At 42.3% G+C, this 19,446-nt stretch overlaps 2 protein-coding genes across 9 annotated transcripts in view; one reads left to right on the top strand and one right to left on the bottom strand.

Annotated features, from left to right (window-relative positions):
* FAM135B (family with sequence similarity 135 member B) overlaps positions 1 to 19,446 on the top strand; it is a 204,799-nt gene that overhangs the window by 64,565 nt on the left and 120,788 nt on the right. The window contains exon 1 of one of the 8 annotated variants that reach the window (XM_066990772.1): positions 5,452 to 5,586. The exons of 6 other annotated variants lie outside the window; for them this stretch is intronic. The gene's annotated coding sequence lies outside the window, so the exon portion shown is untranslated. Of the gene's footprint in view, positions 1 to 5,451; positions 5,587 to 14,057; positions 16,634 to 19,446 lie in introns of those variants that run through there. One more of the 8 variants, XM_066990773.1, reaches the window with a different exon arrangement.
* LOC136789811 (inositol 1,4,5-trisphosphate receptor-interacting protein-like 1) lies at positions 3,968 to 5,384 on the bottom strand. The gene has a single exon (XM_066990775.1). It carries the CDS (start codon positions 5,159 to 5,161, stop codon positions 4,151 to 4,153), a length of 1,011 nt encoding a protein of 336 aa, XP_066846876.1. The 5' UTR covers positions 5,162 to 5,384; the 3' UTR covers positions 3,968 to 4,150.

The following is a 19,446-nucleotide window of genomic DNA, read 5'->3' as shown; positions in this document are numbered from 1 at the left end:
CAAGCAAGTGCCAGATCCTGCACCTGGGACAGGATAATCCTAGATACAGACTAGGGGACAAGAGGCTGGAGAGCAGCCCTGCAGAATGGGATCTGAAGTTTCTGGTTAATGGCAAGCTGAATATGAGCCAAAAGTATGTTCTGGGAGCCAGGAGGGCCAACTGTATCCTGGGGTGCATCAGGTACGGCATTGCTAGCCGGTCAAGGGAAGGGATTGTCCCGTTCTGCTCTGAGCTGGCGCGGCCTCACCTCAAATACTGTGTGCAGTTTTGGGCACCACAATACAAGAAAGAGGTAAAACTACTAGAGTGTCCAAAGAAGGGTAAGCAAGACGGTGAAGGATCTAGAGGGGAAGACATTCAGGAGTGGCTGAAGTCACTGGGTTATTAACACTTGGCCTAGAGCAGAGCAGGCCGAGGGGAGGCCTCATGGCGGCCTGCAGCTCCCTCACGAGGGGAGCGGAGGGGCAGGCGCTGAGCTCTGCTCTCTGGGGACAGCGACAGGACCCGAGGGAACGGCATGGAGCTGGGGCAGGGGAGGGTCAGGCTGGGGGTTAGGGAAAGGTTCTGCACCCAGAGGTGGTCGGGCACTGGGGCAGGCTCCCAAGGGCAGAGATCATGGCACCAAGCTGCCAGAGTTCAAGCAGCTCTCAGACACATGGTCTGATGGAGGACAACGCTCTCAGACACATGGTCTGATTTTTATGTGGTTCTGTGTGGAGCCAGGAGTTGGACTCGATGATCCTTGTGGGTCCCTTCCAACTTGGTGTATTCTATGATTCTGTGATTCTTTGTCTTTTACAGAGAGCATGGCTGGGCCAACAGTAAGCCCACTGGACAAGAGCACTCCATGCAAATGATAGCATGAATAAATCATCAAGATTGAGTTAAAGATTCCCGGGAAAATCAGCCCTTCAGGAGCTGTTCGGTGATGGTTAATAATCAAACTTGATTAAGGACATGGTCTGCTGGCCTTAAGCCACAGAGTCAAAGTGCTTTAAAATGTTAGGCTTTATGTAATTGTTCTGGTTCTATTTTTGATTGCTCTGGAATCTATTTTGCATTGTGTAAGCACACAGAGCCAGTTGCCATCTCTTCCTTCCATGGGAAATTGAAACTCCTTAATCTAACTGAATTCTACCTTGTGAGATTTGGATCATTGTTTTAGGATCTGAATCTAGTGTTTCTTAACCTGTACGAGTGATTAATATTGAAAAGACGCTCTGATACAAGAGGAACCAGGAGCTTTTGTAAATATTTGTTATGGTTTTATGTGTCTGGCATATGTAACAGAAACTGTCATGAGCAAATTATGTGTTACAGTTAGTTCACTTTGGTCAGTTATTAAATTTATCTTTTTCTGAAGCATAAACATAACATTTATAGACATCAAATGTTAAATGTGGTAGGTACTGCTGTAGGGGAAGAAAGAACCTTTTCTTTGGTCGAACCAAAGGATTTGCAGTGATGTTTGATGCCATACTTGTAAAGGTTGAGTAATAAGTTATGCAACTTCTGGGAAAAGAAAACCAAACCAAACCAAAACAAAAAAACTCACATTTTTAAGTTTTCTGTCCTAGTTCTCTCCATCATGTTCCACTTAATAACTGGTGACAGATATTTTCTCTAGTGAAATTAGCTGACTGGTTCTGATTTTTCTTAATAGAGTAGGAAATAAAATTATCCCTGGCTTCCAGAGATCAATTAATTGATTTGTCTGGTTCTGTCAGAAGCAATTCTTCTGCACCTTTTTTCTTAAAGCATTTCAAAATCCATTTGATGGATTTCCTAACTTAAAAACAAAAACAAACAAAACCTACCACCACCAACAGAAAAAAAATACTGTGTTCACAGGGTAAGTAACTTTTGGAGTCTGAGAGGGAATAGGGGGCACAAAGAAGGTGAAACACTGGCTTCATAATGTTAAGATTCTGGCAATGATGTGTTATAAAACAAGGATCAAGGTAAGTCCTTACCAATCACAGGGCTGAATCAAATGCTTATCAGTCCTTTCACTCCTCAAATTCAGGTCACAATTTGTAAGCGTCTAACACCTACACCGGTGTTTGTGTGTGTAGAGGGTGGTAATGATAAAAATTAGTGGGAAATAAATTCCAGCTTCTTCTAAAATGAATGCAGCATTACCCTGGGGAACAGACCAGAGGTCTCAGAGTTTCCAGTACCCTGCAAGTATCAGACAAAGAACTCTCATGATTCAGAGCTGCTGAAAAGATTCAGTCTTAGCAGACAAAGCCTTAACATAACAAAGCATCCCTGTTGCCTGCTGGATGGACAGCAGTGTTTCAATGTAGATAACCATGAAATCATCCCCTTCAGAGGCACAGTGCAGCAGTTCCTAGCCTCAGCATCCCGGGGTTCTTCAATTAACCAAGGCCTTTCCTGTCAGGATGGATACCTGGAAAATACACACATCATGGTCGGAGGTTCAGACCTCATTTCCTGGAGTCTTTGAGGTACAGTGTCAGGATATGCAAAAAATAAATAAATAAATAAATAAATAAAATATAGTACAGAGACAGATCTTGATACTTTGTTCCTGATGATATTCATTTCTTCAAACTTCCAACCTGTAATGAAATATAAATCACTTTTGGATTGTAAATCTATTTCATTTTGAATGTACTTACCTAATTCATTTAAGATGCATGGATTCTTTTTAATATAAATGAAGTAAAAGGAAAAAAAAAAAAAAGGAAAAGAAGAGAGCTAACAGGCATGCCTCAGTGAAGCATTTCTGGAATAATGATTGCTGTGTCTTGGAACAGATATATTGACAGAACTGACTTTTTTCTTGGCATGAAGATATTATTTCTATGACTCTTGAACAGACCTTCAGTCTAAGGCAGCAGATTCTTCCCAAAATAAAGGACTCAGGTATAAGAAGGCAATGACTGTCTACATAGTCATACAGTGACAGATATGAACCTGCTGCACTGAACTGACAGGACTGAAACCAGTGGAGGTTTGAACCACAGGAGGTTTCATCACCTTATGAGGAAGAACTTCTTCATGGTAAGGGTGACAGAGCACTGGAACAGGATGCTCAGAGAGGTTGTGGAGTCTCCTTCTCTGGAGATATTAAAAACCCGCCTGGATGCCATCCTGTGTAACATGCTCTAGGTGACCCTGCTTGAGCAGTGGGGTTGGACTAGGCAATCTTTGGAGGTCTTTTCCAACCTCAACCACTCTGTGATTCTGTGATACAGTGCAGCACGAACCTGTACTTATGAAAGCAGCTGAGGTGCAGGTGCTCAGTTAGCTAAATGTCAATGTGCGTAGCGAATGCCCAACTTCTGGAGAATAATATATGATTAGTTACTTTCATGACTGTTGGTCAAGACAGTTCTCTCATCTGGTTATCAGTGCTGCCACCTTTAACTTTAAGGCACCCCATGCTTACTGAAGAGAGGTGGGTTCTCCAGTGCCAGTGGTAGGGGGAAAAGATTGAATCCAAATAGTGTGAAATATAACATATTTATAACAAATTTTTAACAATATTTATAACAAATTTTTAACAACATTTATAACAAATATAACAGAATGTTTTGCAGATGAGGAGCATCTTCTCAACAAACTCTCAAGTAAGCAATATATATTGCAATTTTTGCAGAGGTCAAAGCTCTCGGAGAGAACGGACGCTCCCCAGGAGCCCAGGTGGTCACTGCCCAGCTGGAGAGAGGAGTCTCTGCTTCAAGTCTTCCTGCAGCGGCCTCTTCAGCTGCATGGGGTGTGCCTCCCCCAGGGGTGGTTTTGCTGTGGGGAGGACACGGAGGAGCAATTCCCACTGCCCACGGAGCAGCATCTTCTCCATGGTCAGCATGCTTAGCTCTGGGGCATGTGGCAAGCAGGGTGTCAGTCAGTCATCTTTGTAGCCACCATAATCATCATTGGTGTGGGTCTGGAAATCCCTCCTGTGCATGCTTGCCACAGGGATGGTGGTCAGGAGGTGCGTGACAGCTGTCTTCAAGGCATGGGTGGCAAAGCTTGCGCCTAACAGGATACAGACACAGAGCTGCAGATGTCTGAGGTGGAAGGTGTGCCGAGCATGCCTAGCTGTTTCCTGAAGAAGTGCATCTCTGGCACAGCGCAGCTCTGTGGCCACCTCGTGCTGCTGCTAACGATGACCTCTGCCTACTCGAAGGTCAGGAAGGTGTCTGAGTTGTCCTGCTTTACCCCAAGCATGAGCTCGATGGAGAGGGTTTCCTTGGAGGCGTTGGTCAGTCTGAGCTCGCAGAAGCGCGTGGAGGGCAGCACTGTTAGCTGCAGTTGGGATGATTGGGGCATAGCCACCCAGGCTTCTGTCACCAGCTCCTGGAACCACTTTGCTGTTTTCTGCACATCCAAGTAGGAGCCGCTGCAGAGGGTGTCCAGGAGGTTTGGGTCCTGATGTCTCAGCTCGTCCTCAGGGCGGTGGAGGAAGCACACCACGTCCCCCAGCAGCCGCTCCCGTGTGCACATGCACTGTGGCTCCACGCGGAGGCAGGAGTTCCTCACCAGCGTCTCCCCTTCAGTGCCCAGCTCCAGGTGGAAGGCATGCCCAGGGGGTGGGTTCAGGGGCACGAGCAGGCGGTAGATGGTGGTGTTCTCAGTGGGACTGAAGGTGCTGCCCACTCCAATGGGTGGCTGCAGCCGCGGCATGAACTTACTCCTGGGAAGCATCTGGCAGACGCAGAGAAGCTTGTCCACCAGTTCCTCCACGAGCTTGCATGTTTCTTCCAGGTTCCTCACTGGCCACTGCAGGTACCCATTGACAAATCTGCAGGCATCCAAAATGTCATTGGGGTCTTCCTCAGTGTCATCATCCTCCTTGCTTCCAGAGATGTCCTTCTCGTTTCTGCTGCCCAGCTCACGGCACAATTTTATGACCATGCGGCAGAGCACAAAGAACAAGACAAGCTCTCCGGTCAGGGCCCAGAACTGCCAGTGCTGCAGCACAGATAGGAGCAGGGCTCCCACATGCGCCCAGCTGTTCTCCCGGTCCCTCTGCTCCATTTCCAGCAGCAGCTGCATCATGCGCGCTTGCAGCTCCTCTGCATGCTGCCACACGCGCTCATTTGTAGCTGCATCTAGTTCGTCGCTGACCTTCTGTGGGCTGTGGATTAAACCCAGGAATGTCAGAGCGAAGAAAATCGCCGAAACCATGGTCTGAAAGAATTGAGAGAGAAGTGGATCAGTGGGGCTGGGTGGGAGCTCCCTGGAGGCTGAGGGAGCTGGGGCAGGAGCCGCAGGCCCTTGGGGTCGGGTAGGACCCCCAGCCCTGGCCCAGCCCAGCCTTCCCCCTGCTGCTTCACTCACCTCGCCGATGGCTCAGGCCAAACTGCAGCAGCGCTGCCTGCCGCTGCCCTAAAAGCAGCCCCCCCATTGTGACACATCCTCTGTGGTGTCATCTGCGCCCCGCCACAGGCCCCCCGGCCCTGCCCTCAGTCCCCACACAGGTCCTGACATTGCCTGAGTGCCAGAGCTCCTCGGGCTCCCTTTGCATGGCCTGTGGGAGCCCCCCAGTCCATCTGTGGAAAGAAATTTGGGTGATGTAGCCTGTGGACGCTGTGCTCCTCGTGTGCCACCTGGTGATACGGGTCGGCTCCCTTGGTTCTGGCCTCGGTGCCTCCATGGCAGTGGCGGCTGGGTGCTGGTGGCCATGCCGGTGGTGGGATGGGGCCTCTCCCTGGCCGAGTCCGTGTGCCTGCAGTGCCAGCACAGTGCTTCGGAGGAGACATTTCTGAACGGGGACGAGGCTGTGCGGGAGGGGAGGTGCCCGGCGCTGCAGGAAGCTCGTTCCTCCCGTGCCCGCCTGTGAGGAAAAATCTCAATGTTTTTTTCAGACAGGATCTTCTCTGAAGCTATTTTATTCGCGATGGCCATGTTGAGCGTCCTGCATGCAGGAATGCCCAGTGAAAGCCTATCATAACCTTATATTCCCTGTTTGTGGGACCTCTCTCAATTATTTTTCAATGGTCTTGGGAATCTGGAGAGGTCCCAGTTGACTGGAAGCTGGCAAATGCTGTGCCAGTTTTCAAGGAGGGCAAGAAAGAAGACCCTGGCAACTACAGGCCTGTCAGTCTCATGTCAGTGCCTGGTAAAATTACGGAGAAAATTATCCTGAGAGTTACTGAAGCTCAGCTGGGGGACAGTGCAGTCATAGGTCCCAGCCAACATGGGTTCACGAGGGGTAGGTCCTGTTTAACAAACTTGACTCCCTTTTATGATAAGATCGTCCGTCAAGGGAAGACGGGAAGACAAGGGATTGTCCCGCTCTGCTCTGCGCTAGTGCGGCCTCACCTCGAGTACTGTGTGCAGTTCTGGGCACCACGGTACAAAGAGGACATGAAACTGTTGGAGAGTGTCCAGAGAAGGGCTACAAGATATTGAAGGGCCTAGAGGGGAAGATGTATGAGGAGCGGCTGAGGTCACTTGGCCTGTTCAGCCTGGAAAAGAGGAGGCTGAGGGGAGACCTCATCGTGGCCTACAGCTTCCTCATGAGGGAGCGGAGGGGCAGGCACCGATCTATTCTCTATTCAGATATAAGGGGCCTGGACAGACAGTACTCAGGACTCTGAAATAATGTTTCACCAGCTAAAGAACCTTTGTGTGTCCTTTCTGAATACAGAAAGAGTACAATGATAAGAACTGTGCCTTGCCTTCCGGAGCTCCTTCTTCTGTGCTCTTTTGTGGTCAGCTCCCTTTGTGTCTTTACCACCATTTTTGTGCAACGTTTGCAGTTATACAATTAACCAGATGGCATAAAATCAGGTGACAACATTTTGCAGAGAATATGAAAATCCATCTGTTGCCTATCTGTGTCACACTACAGTGGTTCAATGAGTAACTGAAAAAGGAGACACGAACCTAAAGACACAAGTTAGCAGTTAGAGGACGATTTCTTGTAGAGTAAGGCTCTCTATCCTTTTGTGAGAGATGTTTGTATCCATAGCTGGTCTGTCTGTCCAGCAGCTTAGCACTGTCCCAAGGCAGCTTGCTGATAATAACCAGGGTCAATAAGATGTGTTACTGATACTTCTTACTATCTCTGTTTGCACAGAAGATACCCTCTCAGTCTGATGTATCAATACCAATTATTCTAGGCTGCAGAATGTCTTCTTCAGGGAATTACCGCTGCTGCAAGGCGCTGCACATTATCTCCTCAGCCACACAGGTTACTGTCAACAAGTTGGACACTGCATCATATAGGAAGCCAGTGCAGAAAGCAGAGGATAACCTACTTTCTATTTTCAGAGCTCTTTGCAGCAAGTGACTAGAATCTACATAAAGGTTCTTTAGCTCAGGATTTACCATGATGTGCAGCATTTTTTTTTTAAATTATTATTATTATTATTTTTAATCAGAATAGAACTTTGCATCAGAAATGGAAAATACATCTACGTGAAGGATGATCCCCTCTCTGGGACATGACTGGAGCAGTGCAATGAACCCTTACGGGACAGGGGATCATCTCCAAGGGTCAGGCATGGTACGGCTGATCTGCCATCTCTGACAGAAGCATGCAATACATACAAGGCATGTGTGTGCACAGAGTATAGAGTTAAAATAGGAAAAGCTCTACTGCTCAAGTTTCTCCCCAAAGGGAGAGAATAACAGGCAAATTTTATGACAGACATCAGTCTTGTTGGAAGCACTGCTGAGCATTGCTCAGATATTAGTGATGAGTATCATATAAGAATCGCATAATGATAATGGAAAAAAAAAGTTTGTCAGCTGGTGTGTTTATCTACATCTTTGTAAATAAAGAAGGATATGATGTTTAGACAAAGCCAGTACCATAGCAGAGTGGACACTTTGTAATGATCTTTTCAGCTACTGGTTTTGATAGATGGATAAAATAACATAAATATCTACATCTCAAAAAATACAAGATATCCACTGTTCTTCCACTCTCAGTTTTCAAGACTGCTGACCACTCAGGAAGTCAATTTAAACCATGTGGCATTTTATGCTATTCAGGCTTCTATAACCTTCTCCACAACCATTGGCATTAATAGGAGTCTCTCCACTGGCTTGTTGGATTATCTCTTTGCTGATTTAGAGGCTGGCAAGCAATGCATCTCTGAAACTCATGCCTCTGAAGAAGATTCTTTGTGATACCTAATATTAAGCAAGGAGTAAGGAAGATTTCTGTGCCAGTTTGTAACTGAGCCTTTGGCAATGTCTGTGCTTTCGATGCAGGTCTTACATTTATTTTTAAAGCTGTATTTCCTGGAGTCAGGCAATTAGAGAAGAAACTTGTAATATTCTTGCAATATTTAAAATTAACCTGTTAATGCTTATGACTGGTCTGAAAACCATGGAAGGTAGTATGCCTCCCCCAGATAGTTTCATATTCAGTCATATTTAAAATAGATATTTTTAAAACTAAGTCTAGGTTCCATTTACCTGTTAAACAACCTTTGATGGTAATTAGTGCTACCCGAGTAGAAGGCAGGTGTTTTTCTTGCATGTCTTTTTTTTTTTTTTTTTTCCTGACTAGCTGTTGTAATTCGTTGACCAAAGAATAAACCTTTGCTCCCTTAAAAGCTGGATACTATCTCTTCTAAGGAAAGCAAATAGCACCCAATTCCAAGTGACATTTACATTGCTCCTTTGATGACTTTCTGAGTGAATTATGTCAGGAAGCAGCTTCAACTTCACCTAACATGATTTACATTTATAGAGAGAAACACTTCAAATGTTGACTGCAGTTACTAATTCATAGAGCTACAGATGGAACAGTGGCTACCACTGGGAATCACTTGGCTCTGTGTTATGTGTGCATGTGTAGAGGAAAGGAGTCCAAGCCCACAGGCTTGGGAAAGGATAAATGTGCATGTGCTGCAACATTTTATTACTTAAGAACAAATTAAGCGAGACATTTTTAAAGCATTGAACTTAACTAGAACAAGCCAGAAACATGACAGCAGCATAGGCAGTGTCAATGCAACTATTCTAAACAAGAGAACGAGTGCCAGAATTTTCTGAATGAACAGCTCTGGTAATAAAATAACTATGAGATGCTTCAAAGAAACACTGTGTTCCTTGTATGCAGTTTTTAAGGAATGGGAAGTTGTCCTCCAAGTTTTCGTGTGAGGGTGTTTTGTAGCTCTTTTGGCACTTTTCCTTTCAAAAGCACTTTGCAAACAGCAACTAATTGAGGCAGATGAAGTTGTCTGTGTTCAGAATGTGTTCTCACATTGTTACACATTGTGCATATCCCTAGAGAAAGCGTGGCATAACCATCACCAGCAAATCTAGTCTTTAAATATAGGACAAGCTGTTGAGAGAACAGCTAGACCTGATCTCTTCCTACGGTTCTTGCTTACAAGGGAAAAAAAATCCTATGAGGATAGTCAAGCACTGGAGCTAGCTATCCAGAGAGGCTGCAGAATCTCTCTCCTTGGAGGTTTCGAGACCTGACTGGATATGTCCCTGAGCAATCTAGTCTGAATTCAGTGTTGATCCTGCTTTGGGCAGGTGCTGGGCTGGAGGTCTCTCAAGGTCCCTTCCAGCTTGAATGATTCCCCGAGTCTAGGATGAGTGTGGCCATGACTTTACTTATAATTGAAGAACTGGGAGAGCTCAACTTTGAGCAACTTCCCTCTGCATCACTCAGTTTCAGTCCATGCAGCAGACACTACTTTGTAGTGATTTACTGTCAGCACCATGGTCCCAGTAATCATATGGCTGTTTAGACTGCAGCACAGAACAGGCTGATTTGACTAACATTAGAAAGTGATTTTAGCTAAGAAATGCAGTTCGCAAATAAGATTTAAGTTCTTCTTCTCTTCTGTATGCGATACTCTACTCCTTAAGCCTTGATGTTTCTGAGTCCTCACCATCTTCTGTCACACCCTGGAGAAGCCCAATTCCAATGCTGCACTTAATGCCCTGTGATTCTTCCTGATATCTTTCAGCACAAATACTCAGTGGATAAAACAATTAGACCTGAATGTGTGAATGAAGAGCGCAGGTATCTCTAGAAGACCGAAGAATGAAAAGCAACCATTTATTGTATAATGTCTATTGGTTCAAGCAGACATTCACCTTAAAGACATGGCTTTAGTCTGCTAAATGAAAGTCTTTGCTTCGTTGAACTTAAAGCTTAATCAGCTTTCTAAGGATAATCAAAGCCACTCTGTGATATTTAAGATCTATGCTTGCAGATATATTTTTATTTTATGAATAGGTTTCACAAAAATGGGCAAAGCACTGTCCAATTAAACACCAAGAGCTTTGAAAAAAATCTCATGATGGTCAATTGTTAATGTTATACGTGATAGAATGAGCTGTCTTCCAATTACTGATTAGCATTAAACATTGTCTGAATCCCAGAAGTTTCATTTCAGTTTATTCTCCTGTTTTTAACTATATTTCCCCCCCAAGATTTTCATCTAACATGACACCTTGCATTTTATTTCCTAAGAGATTGGATTCCATTTGTTTGCATGACATTGCTCTCGGCTATCAGTGTCTATATGATATATTTTAATGTTTGTCTTCCAAGAGAAAGCAGTATGCCTTTTCTGTCTGTATCGTTACCTCTTGACTTCTGAATCTTCCTGGTGTGTACAAAGCTTCCACGTGGGTAGCCAGAATATCTATACCAAACTGTGCTCTGCATAAGTATCATCACCTTTTATCCTTGGATCACAAATCACATTACAACCTTCACTTATCCTTCAAAATGTCTTTTGGAAGTTCTAGTTATTTGTATTTTACAGATGGAAAAAAGCTGATACAACTCCAATAAAAAGAATAGCATCAGAAAGAAAGTTAGGAAGTGAATATATTGATTCACTAGATTATGCTTTTTTTTTTCTTTCTGATACCTGTGAGTCAATGGAGGCCAATTTGCTGCATGTCATGCAATGTGTCCTTTTAAATCATTTGTTTTAATGACTAATCATCATTCTAGCATTCATGACCAAGAAGAATCAGCTGCTATCCCATGTGTGAAAGGTGGTTGAAGTAAAGTCAGCACACTCTTCCTCACCATATGACTCAGCTGGTTCTTGTTGTGCTACATGGGCATCAAATGGGAGCAGAACAAGAGTTGAATCTGGCCCATATGGATTGAAGAGTGATAAGATGGCATTTGGAATTCTCATAAACTCTCAAATTATTATAGCATTTCTGGGCTCTCCAACATGTGTTTGTTTTAAATAACCATGTTGTCCAGAAATTTCCTTCTGATATTGCACATGCTTGGCTTCAACTCTGTCTTAAGGACTGCTGGCAACTAAATGTGTAAAATTTCACATCACCATGCAAACTAGGGTTGAAGAAAAAAAAAAAATCAGTATTTTCTCTCACTTTTACGTCACTAACTTAGTTCCTGCTCCATGTCCATCTTTTTCAAAGAGAAAGCACTACATAGTGGGTAGGAGAAGTGGGTTCAGCTCTATTTCTTTGCATTCTATTTGAAGAAATCCTGTCTTTTGGCAATACTGCCTGCACACTTCTCCACAGTCTTGTAAAGTGCATTTTAATGCAACTATTCCAAACCCAAATGATCTTTGACTGTTATTATTTTCTGGAGTGAGTGATGAGTTCAGGAAATTTCTTGAGATGGGTCTGAACGGCCTTTTAGTCCTTCAGTTTTTATCTACAAACATGGGAGTAGTAGTAATTTTTCAGAAGATTGTTCTCAACAGTAACAGTATACAATCATGAATGCTCAGATGGTGCGGTAATAGAAAACATTGTTGAGCATGGGGGAGTGTCTCTGACTTCTATTTTCCAGGTATTTTTGTATTCTGCTTAAAACATCCCAAAGTCTAATTTTCAGAAGGGAAAATTGTACCCTACCTCCAAATCAGATGCTCTTTAGATGGCTTTGGTGAGGAAGCCAAATCATTACTCTTTTTTGACGCTTCATCCTTTAGAGTTGCCTTGAGGTAATAACTGCTTGTGTAACTGGATAGTTTAATTCTATGGATGCAATCAAACTATATAATGTGTATACTGCAGACAAGGTGCACTTGAGCTGCAATGAAAAAAACAATTGGCCTTTGTCCTTGCTTTAATGGAGTTGACTATACAGTGTGTCTGGATGGGGAGATCTTTTTAGCACTTTAATTACTTAATGTGCTTGCTGCAGCAAAAGTACGTTAACAAATGCAGATCAATTTCTGCCATCAATCCACGTCCACTCTGTTACTTCAGATTCATTATTTTGTGGGGATAACATCTGCCAAGAAAAGGCATTACAAATAAAATGCATCTGAAAAATGAACTGTTCTTTAGTAATCTCTTGTTCCCATTTGGTTATGCAAGATAAATCTTTATAATGATGTCCTGCAACAAATGAGAAGTCAGTTTATAATGTGACAGTTTGTTTGATGTCTGCAACCAGCCAACAACAAAAATACTGAACATACTGTGTATTTTTAATTAATTTTGTGATTCTTTGCTGACTAGTTTAACATATACTCTTCAGGTAGATATTGCCAGGACTCACATGTCCTCCTCATAAGATAAAATTTGTGAAGCAGTGGAGAGAAATAGTTTGATGAAGCAGACCTACTAGAGTTTGAGAAAAGTTACTGGACATGAAGTTTCTCAGACAAGAGCAGCCCTGGCTTGCTCAACCACTGGATAGGGAAAGAAGTTTGAACCCCTTAAAAACATACTGAACTCAAACTCTTACTTCTGGCAATGGGCACAATATGTAAGCATTTTAATTTTAGTAAAGAACTCATTTCATTTAGGTCATTAGATCAAATTACCAGTTTGGGATGGATAAAAGCATTTAGGGCTGAACAATATGTTCAGATAAAGAAAATACACCAGTGCACCTCTAGTTTGTGGAGATATTGAAAAGCTAAATACACTGGTACGTTTTAGAGAATGAAATAGTAGGGAAAGTTTCAGAGAATAAATGAAGAGGAGATTTGTAAACATTGAAAACTAAGGTAATTTTTGAATCTAATTGAGATGACAATTTTTGTTTCCTTACTTAAAGCTCTTTACTTAAATACCTTACTTAAATACCCTTTTCTGAAGGGATTCCCAAGAATACCTGGTGTCTGATACATGCTGAAACTCAAAAATGAATTAAAATTGCGGTATAAGTCACAGCAGGCAACCAGCTTTCCCATTAGTTTGTGACCCAGTGGTTGCCAAACGATATAGATGCATATGATCTTCTAGCAGATCTAACCAACAGTACTTTGTCATCTGGTATCATGGAAACTCTGTCTTTTATTACCACGATAACACTTTTGATCACATTTGTACTTTTTTCCAAGTGGAAAAAATGCTATTGGAAATAGTTAAATGTTGGTGCCATCTTTGTTCACTTGCCCTATGCCTGTAATGATGTGGCATCACAGTAAGAAGGAAAACAATCAAGAGTACTTGTTCTTTGTGCTGCAGAAATTATTGTATGTAATTTCAGATAGCATGCAAATAATGTAAGTTTTTGGAAATTCCTTCTCCATGGCTTAACTGAGTTCCTGTAACAATTCTGTCTCTTAACGTTTAACTTCCATAACTTCAAAAATTTTGGAGCTGATAAGATTGTCAGCTTATAAGATATGACGGTGATTTGAGTACTCTCTTGAATAGTCTATTTTGACTATAGGAACACTTGAATTCTGATCTTAAGTTGTATTGTCTTAACTATCTTTTGAGGTTTTTTTTTTTCCCCTGAAATCAGACTGTTTTCCACCTCCACTATGCTCTATGATTTGGAGATCAGTGTCTCCGTTTCAGTACCCACCAGGACAGTGTGACAAAGTTTACTGCTACATGTCCTATCTGATAAAAATGGTGCCAATCTAAACACATATTGGCCTATTTGTTGAGTTGGTAAGATCTGTCTGAGGATCTAACATTCATGCCGTTTGGACATCTGTCTTTGTTCTCTCTATTTCACAAGATAGTACGGTATTTTCAATGTGAATGTACTTTCCTTTTGCAAGGTTTGTTGACTACAGCCCTATATACATCATCGTATCAAAGGCTTTGTGTCCTACATCCTGACTCTGCTTCCCTTTGTCAACATTTTCAATGAACTTCGAAAAAAAAAATAATCTGTTATCTTACTCAAATTTTTGCACCTAGCTTGCTTTCATAGTCTTTTGAGCTGATGGCTGCGATTTTTAACATGCTGATATATCTTTCTGCCAGTAAGAAGGATTAAAAATTGTCTCCTTCTCAGTTCCTAATGTTTCTTTCCTTCAAAGCCATCCTGGGTTATTCTTGACCAGTTCCACTGCTTCTCGACTCTCCAGAAACTAGTTGATGGTCAAGCCTATATCCTACCTACAGATGGACATTGTGCTTTTGGGATGGTCCAACCCAAAGACATGCCTGGTGTCAGATAACCTCCTGTATTTTACATGATTCTCTGCTATCCATAGTAGTGAGAGAGGAAGTACACTAAATTCTGGCACTGGATGTTACAGCAAAGATTAATGATAGTCAGGAATATGGTTAAAGAGAGTCAGTGAGGTTTTAATTCTCTAATGTAGAAGAACAACTTAGGTTTTTGGAGAGAAGAATAATCAGGTTAGGATCACTTAATCAATGTCTGTCTTCTGTACTCTTGTGGTGCTCTTGGTGTGGAGAGATAATTCTTAAGATTGGTCTGTTGCCAGAATCAGTGCCTAGATGAAATTAACATTTATTCCACGATAATGAAGCATCAAGTCTATAGCTTGAGGCACTACCTGAGATTCTCTTTAGACTTGCCTGTGATAGAAGGTTGAGGAGTCCTGGTTGTTCCCTTTGGAGAATCTCATGTTCGATAAAAGAATTAACATATCTATCATTAGTATCTTAAATGTTGGCATTAAAAAAAAATCTACAAAGGGCCTTGTGTCTGATGGTGTTTAGTGTTACCATACCAAATATTTAGGTACTTTGCTTTCTAGATTGGAATCTACAAGTCCAGTTTAGGCTAATTTATAACATAGTGAACAGAGGAAACTAGTGAGTGACTGTATTCTCAAATGGGATGAAAGGTTAGAGACAAAAGGACATGTAGCTCCGCGGCCCACTAATTGGGTGAATTCACTTATGTCAGTGGAGTCCTCAGATTCCTTTCTTGCTCCTCCTAATGCCTATTATACAATGCTGATCTGAGATCCAATTAATATTTTTATTCGATGAAACCAGGAACAGCCTCAGCAGGAATGAAAACAATACCATATGGATAAGCATAGAAAAGATAAATGACACAGATGATCTCAGACATGGGAGGGAACAGGACTGGGCTGTGCGGTGAGTTAGGTTACAGAATAAGTGCATAGAAGTGTGTCAGCACTCTCTTCTGTACAGACTTTGGTTGAACAGGTATGGTATTGAAAAGTATTTGATTTGTGGACCCTGATGGAAAGTGTAGGTTTCACTTCTAGCTATTTAGGAGATAAGTTCTGTTCATACCAAGAGCATATTTGCAACCATCTTGGAGACATTACTAATGTAAGCTTAAGGAGCTATAATCTCTAGGCATTTCCAGGACTTGGTGACAGCTCAGGTGTACGTATCATTTGTCTCTGCCCTTGTGTAGCTCATGTTTGCTCTGCTTCTATTTTGTCTTCTGTAAAAAAAAAAAAAATATATTCTGGGAGAAAAATTACAAAACAATTTTTTGCGAATTCTTACATGATTAACATTCTGAGGATTAGCTCAAAAATAAGGTCAAAGCTTTAGCAGAGGCGGCAGATTCATGAGGCAGTTGGGAATGAAGAGTCTATTCACCTCCCTGTACAGAGTTTCTGTAAAAGAGCGAGGACTTATATTGACAAAAACATTCTGAAGAGAAATTACAATGCAGTTGTTAATGCTGCATCCATTCCACAGAAAACAAGATTTGCATCTCTAGAGCTGTCAGGTTTGTGCCAGCACCGAGTGTACTTTCAGAAGAGAGTATTCATCTTTCTTGGAAGAGGGGGAAAAGTCCCATCAGTGCTGCCAGTGGTTCAGTGAGAAAAAATAGGTAAATTTGGGTAAAATCCCACATTTAGCAATTAGTTTTATCTGCGTGTGGAGTGAACGGGTGGAAATAGAAATGACCCATTTCCTGAGAAAGAGTAAGGAAGAAAATCTGATGCAAAAAGTAAAAATGAGAAAAATAAGGAGAAAGGAATGAAGAAGACGAGGAGAAGGAGGAGGAGAAGGATTTCTTTATGGGGCTTTCATTTGGTCATCCCTAGTCCTGGTGTGGGGGAAATGTATCTGTAAGAATACACGTAAAGTCTCTCTATTTGCAACTACAGTAGACAGGTTTACTTTGAAGTTAAGTACTATGGCTCTCCTTTCATTTTATTCATTGCGGGAGTCATAGCCGTTAGCACATGGGAAGTGGAACAATCAAGCATCATAACAACAAACTGCAACACGGCACTATGGGAAAATGGGTGAACTGAAATGAGAGAGTCCTGGTCAATGCACCAAATTCAGGAGAGAAATGCTGAAGTGATCAGTGTTTTTATAAGATGGAGGATCCATACAGTGGTTGTATGAAGTTACAGCAGGGCTGATTATGCCAGCTGAGTTTGGAAGAGCTCATTCTGGAGTCTCTTTGTCTGGTCATTCCAATGATCAGTTTCTTGATATGTCAGTTGAAACAGTGCTTCTGTGAAAAGGAAAGCTGAGGAGTCACCATCACCCAGTGTAGTGAGTGCTCATTCCAAGGTGTTGGCACCATGCCTGCAGGGCCTCCATGGGCAGAGGACGGGGCTGCCCCATGATGGACCCAGCCAGCTCCAGTTGTCTCCAACAGCCCCATGGCATGGCCCAGATGAGGCCAGCACCAAGCTGGCAGCGCCTCGGGTAAAGCAGATTTCGGAAAGGGCAGAGCGGGCACAGGCCGAGGAGGAGGCCCAGGGCGAGGGAGAAGCAGCAGAGGGCCCAGGCCCCAGCAGGAGGAGGGCAGGAGGGGCTCCAGGCCCACAGGCAGCAGGGATTCCCCGGCAGCCCTGCAGAGCATCTGGCACTTTGCTGAGATCAGACCACCACAGCCAGGTCCAGGTTTTGCTCAATATGGAGTTTTATTAGATTGCTGTACAGGTGTGTGTTCTCTGGCCGAAGCTGAGTGAAGCTGGAAGTTCTATGGTTTTCCTGTAACTGTAACTACAAGTTCAGCTGCGATATCTCCTAATTTTTCTTATCTTATTATCTTTATATTGTTCTAGTTGGTCTAATAAGGTTGCAATCTCTCTCTCTTTCGTCACAAGTGCATCCTGTTCTGCCTCTAACTTTTCCTTCAGCACTTGATCAGAGCTGCCTTCTGTAGTTACGTCATGCCCTGTATCATCCAATTTAAACTGTAGAACAGAGATCTGAATCAGGTTATTGTACTGTTCCTTTGCAATGCTTCTTCATTTTGTTTTAATTCTGTTTCCACTTTCTTAATTTCTTGTGGTTGTGGTTTGAAGTAGCTTGCAGTCTTTGAGAATTTAATACCTCTTTTCTCCAGTTCTTGTATGTGTGCCACCAGTTTTTCTATTTCTTTATCACAAGCTGTAAATTCTGGATGGTTTTGGTCGTTTTCTAATAACAGCTTATTGTAATCATCCATCTTTGCTCTTTTTTTTTTTTTCCTGCTTGGAAGATTCTACCTCATACTCTCTGGGCACTACACAAGCCTTTGACGTTACTGTAAGTTTTAAATGTTCTTCCAGATCCCTGCTGAAAACCATCACATTCATTTTTCCTTTCTGTAGCTTACTCATCCATCAACTGCCAATGTTTTTTAAGTTGCTTTTCAAGGACTAGAATTCACCAGTTTACATGTAAAACCTCCAAAAATTGCTTAGCCAGGTCCTGCTTACTGCACAATTGTATTTTAGGTTCTCTACCAATTTTTTTTTAATTTTTTTTTTTGAGAGTGAAAGCTCAAATGGTCCTTTCCTGCTTGACACTGAACTGTTACTTTTTCCTTTGCTAAAACTCCTGCTCTCAGTCCTAGAAGGTATTTATAACAGAAAGAAAGGGGCTGTGTTAATTCTTTTCCAGTTTTATGGCACATCACTTTGTGTTTATTGTCTTACATAGTTTTACAGGTTATATGAAACTAATTGAAAAACAATCCTCTGTTTGTACAAACACAGTACGCTGTTCCATGTTTGACTCACAAAAACTTGGAAAGTCTCTGCATTTCCTAGTTGTTGTGTGAGTGTTCATTTCTGATTCTGTGCTGAGATCTTTAATCTTTTAGAACAGGAAATGCTGCCTTCGTGTGTGTGTGCTTTATTTCTTTAGCTGCATTGTGTATGACACAATCATGTTCTAATCTGTGGTTACAAGCCATAGGTGTTACCCTCACAAAAAAAGGCTGTCTTTCTGAACGAAGAACAATATTTGGAGAAGAGATGAACCACTGCAACCCCATTTCGGAGGAGAAAGTTAAGTTGTAATGAATTTTAGGTACCAGGCCGCAAAAGAAAATAGATTGAAATTCCTCTCACAAACCCACCTCAGACATCTTAGGAAGTGGGTCAGAGGCTTTCCATTGATTCTTGTAAAGGAAAATGCTGCTTCTACAATACTTTTTTTTTTTTGTTTCCTTTCTTTTCCTCTTTTCATTCCCTTACTGCCTTCAAAGAAATTGGAAATTCAAAATTATTTTTCAATAAGTTACAAAATTACCAATCTTCCTTTTATGAAGATATAGTTGAGACCTCACGTGAGTAACAGGTTTTCAAATCAAGGGGTATATGTGGGTTCTCTTAGATTATACTGTTTTTAAGAACTTGCCCAGGTGTTCTAGGCCACAAAACGTAATGCATTTATAACCTGCAATGCATGAGAGCACTATGGCCAACAAAAACAAACACAGCTTCATTTCAGTGGAAAACACTGACAAAGTAGTCAAATTGAACCATTGACCACAACTCTTTGAATGTGGCCATCTAGCCAATTCGTTATCCACCAAATAGTCCACCCTTCAAATCCCCATCTTTCCAGTTTAGAGCCAAGGATGTTGTGGGGAACCCTGTCAAAGGCCTTATAGAAGTTCAGGTAGAGGACATCAGTTACTCTTCCCTTGTCCACCGATGTAGTCACTCCATTATGATTCACTGTGTGTCAGATCACTCTTCATCTTCACTTTGCTCATGTCCCAGACTTCCTTCTTTTGGAAGTCAGCTCAGGGGCAATGGATGGAAGATGCTCAGGTTTTGTATTCATTTGGAATTGGACAATTGCCAGGCTGTGCATGCGCTGAAAATCTCTCCTTGGTCTGCTGGGTTAGATGTACCCATTATGTCCCCAATGAGTCTGCATCTCTGTTTCAAGGTCACTTTGTCTTTCAGTCTTCTGGGAAGGTGTGAGAATCAAAATGGGAAACGATTTGTACAATTTTTAAAGGAGCAGCCTCTGAGAAGCCATTTCCTGGCTATCATTTTCTGTTGTCTCCTGTTTCCAAGAGTGGGATCCAAAACTCAACAAAATTTAGTGTAAATAATGCCTCCAAATCTAAATACTTT

The sequence above is a fragment of the Anser cygnoides genome, chromosome 2, assembly GCF_040182565.1.
Source record: "Anser cygnoides isolate HZ-2024a breed goose chromosome 2, Taihu_goose_T2T_genome, whole genome shotgun sequence".
NCBI classification, from domain to species: Eukaryota; Metazoa; Chordata; class Aves; order Anseriformes; family Anatidae; genus Anser; species Anser cygnoides.
Note: the sequence above shows the minus strand (reverse complement) of the source record. Positions and strands in the feature narration are given on the sequence as shown.

What these genes read in the sequence shown, in the direction of transcription:
- LOC136789811 (XM_066990775.1), bottom strand. Translation starts at nt 5,161, where the DNA reads ATGGTTTCGGCGATTTTCTTCGCTCTGACATTCCTGGGTTTAATCCAC.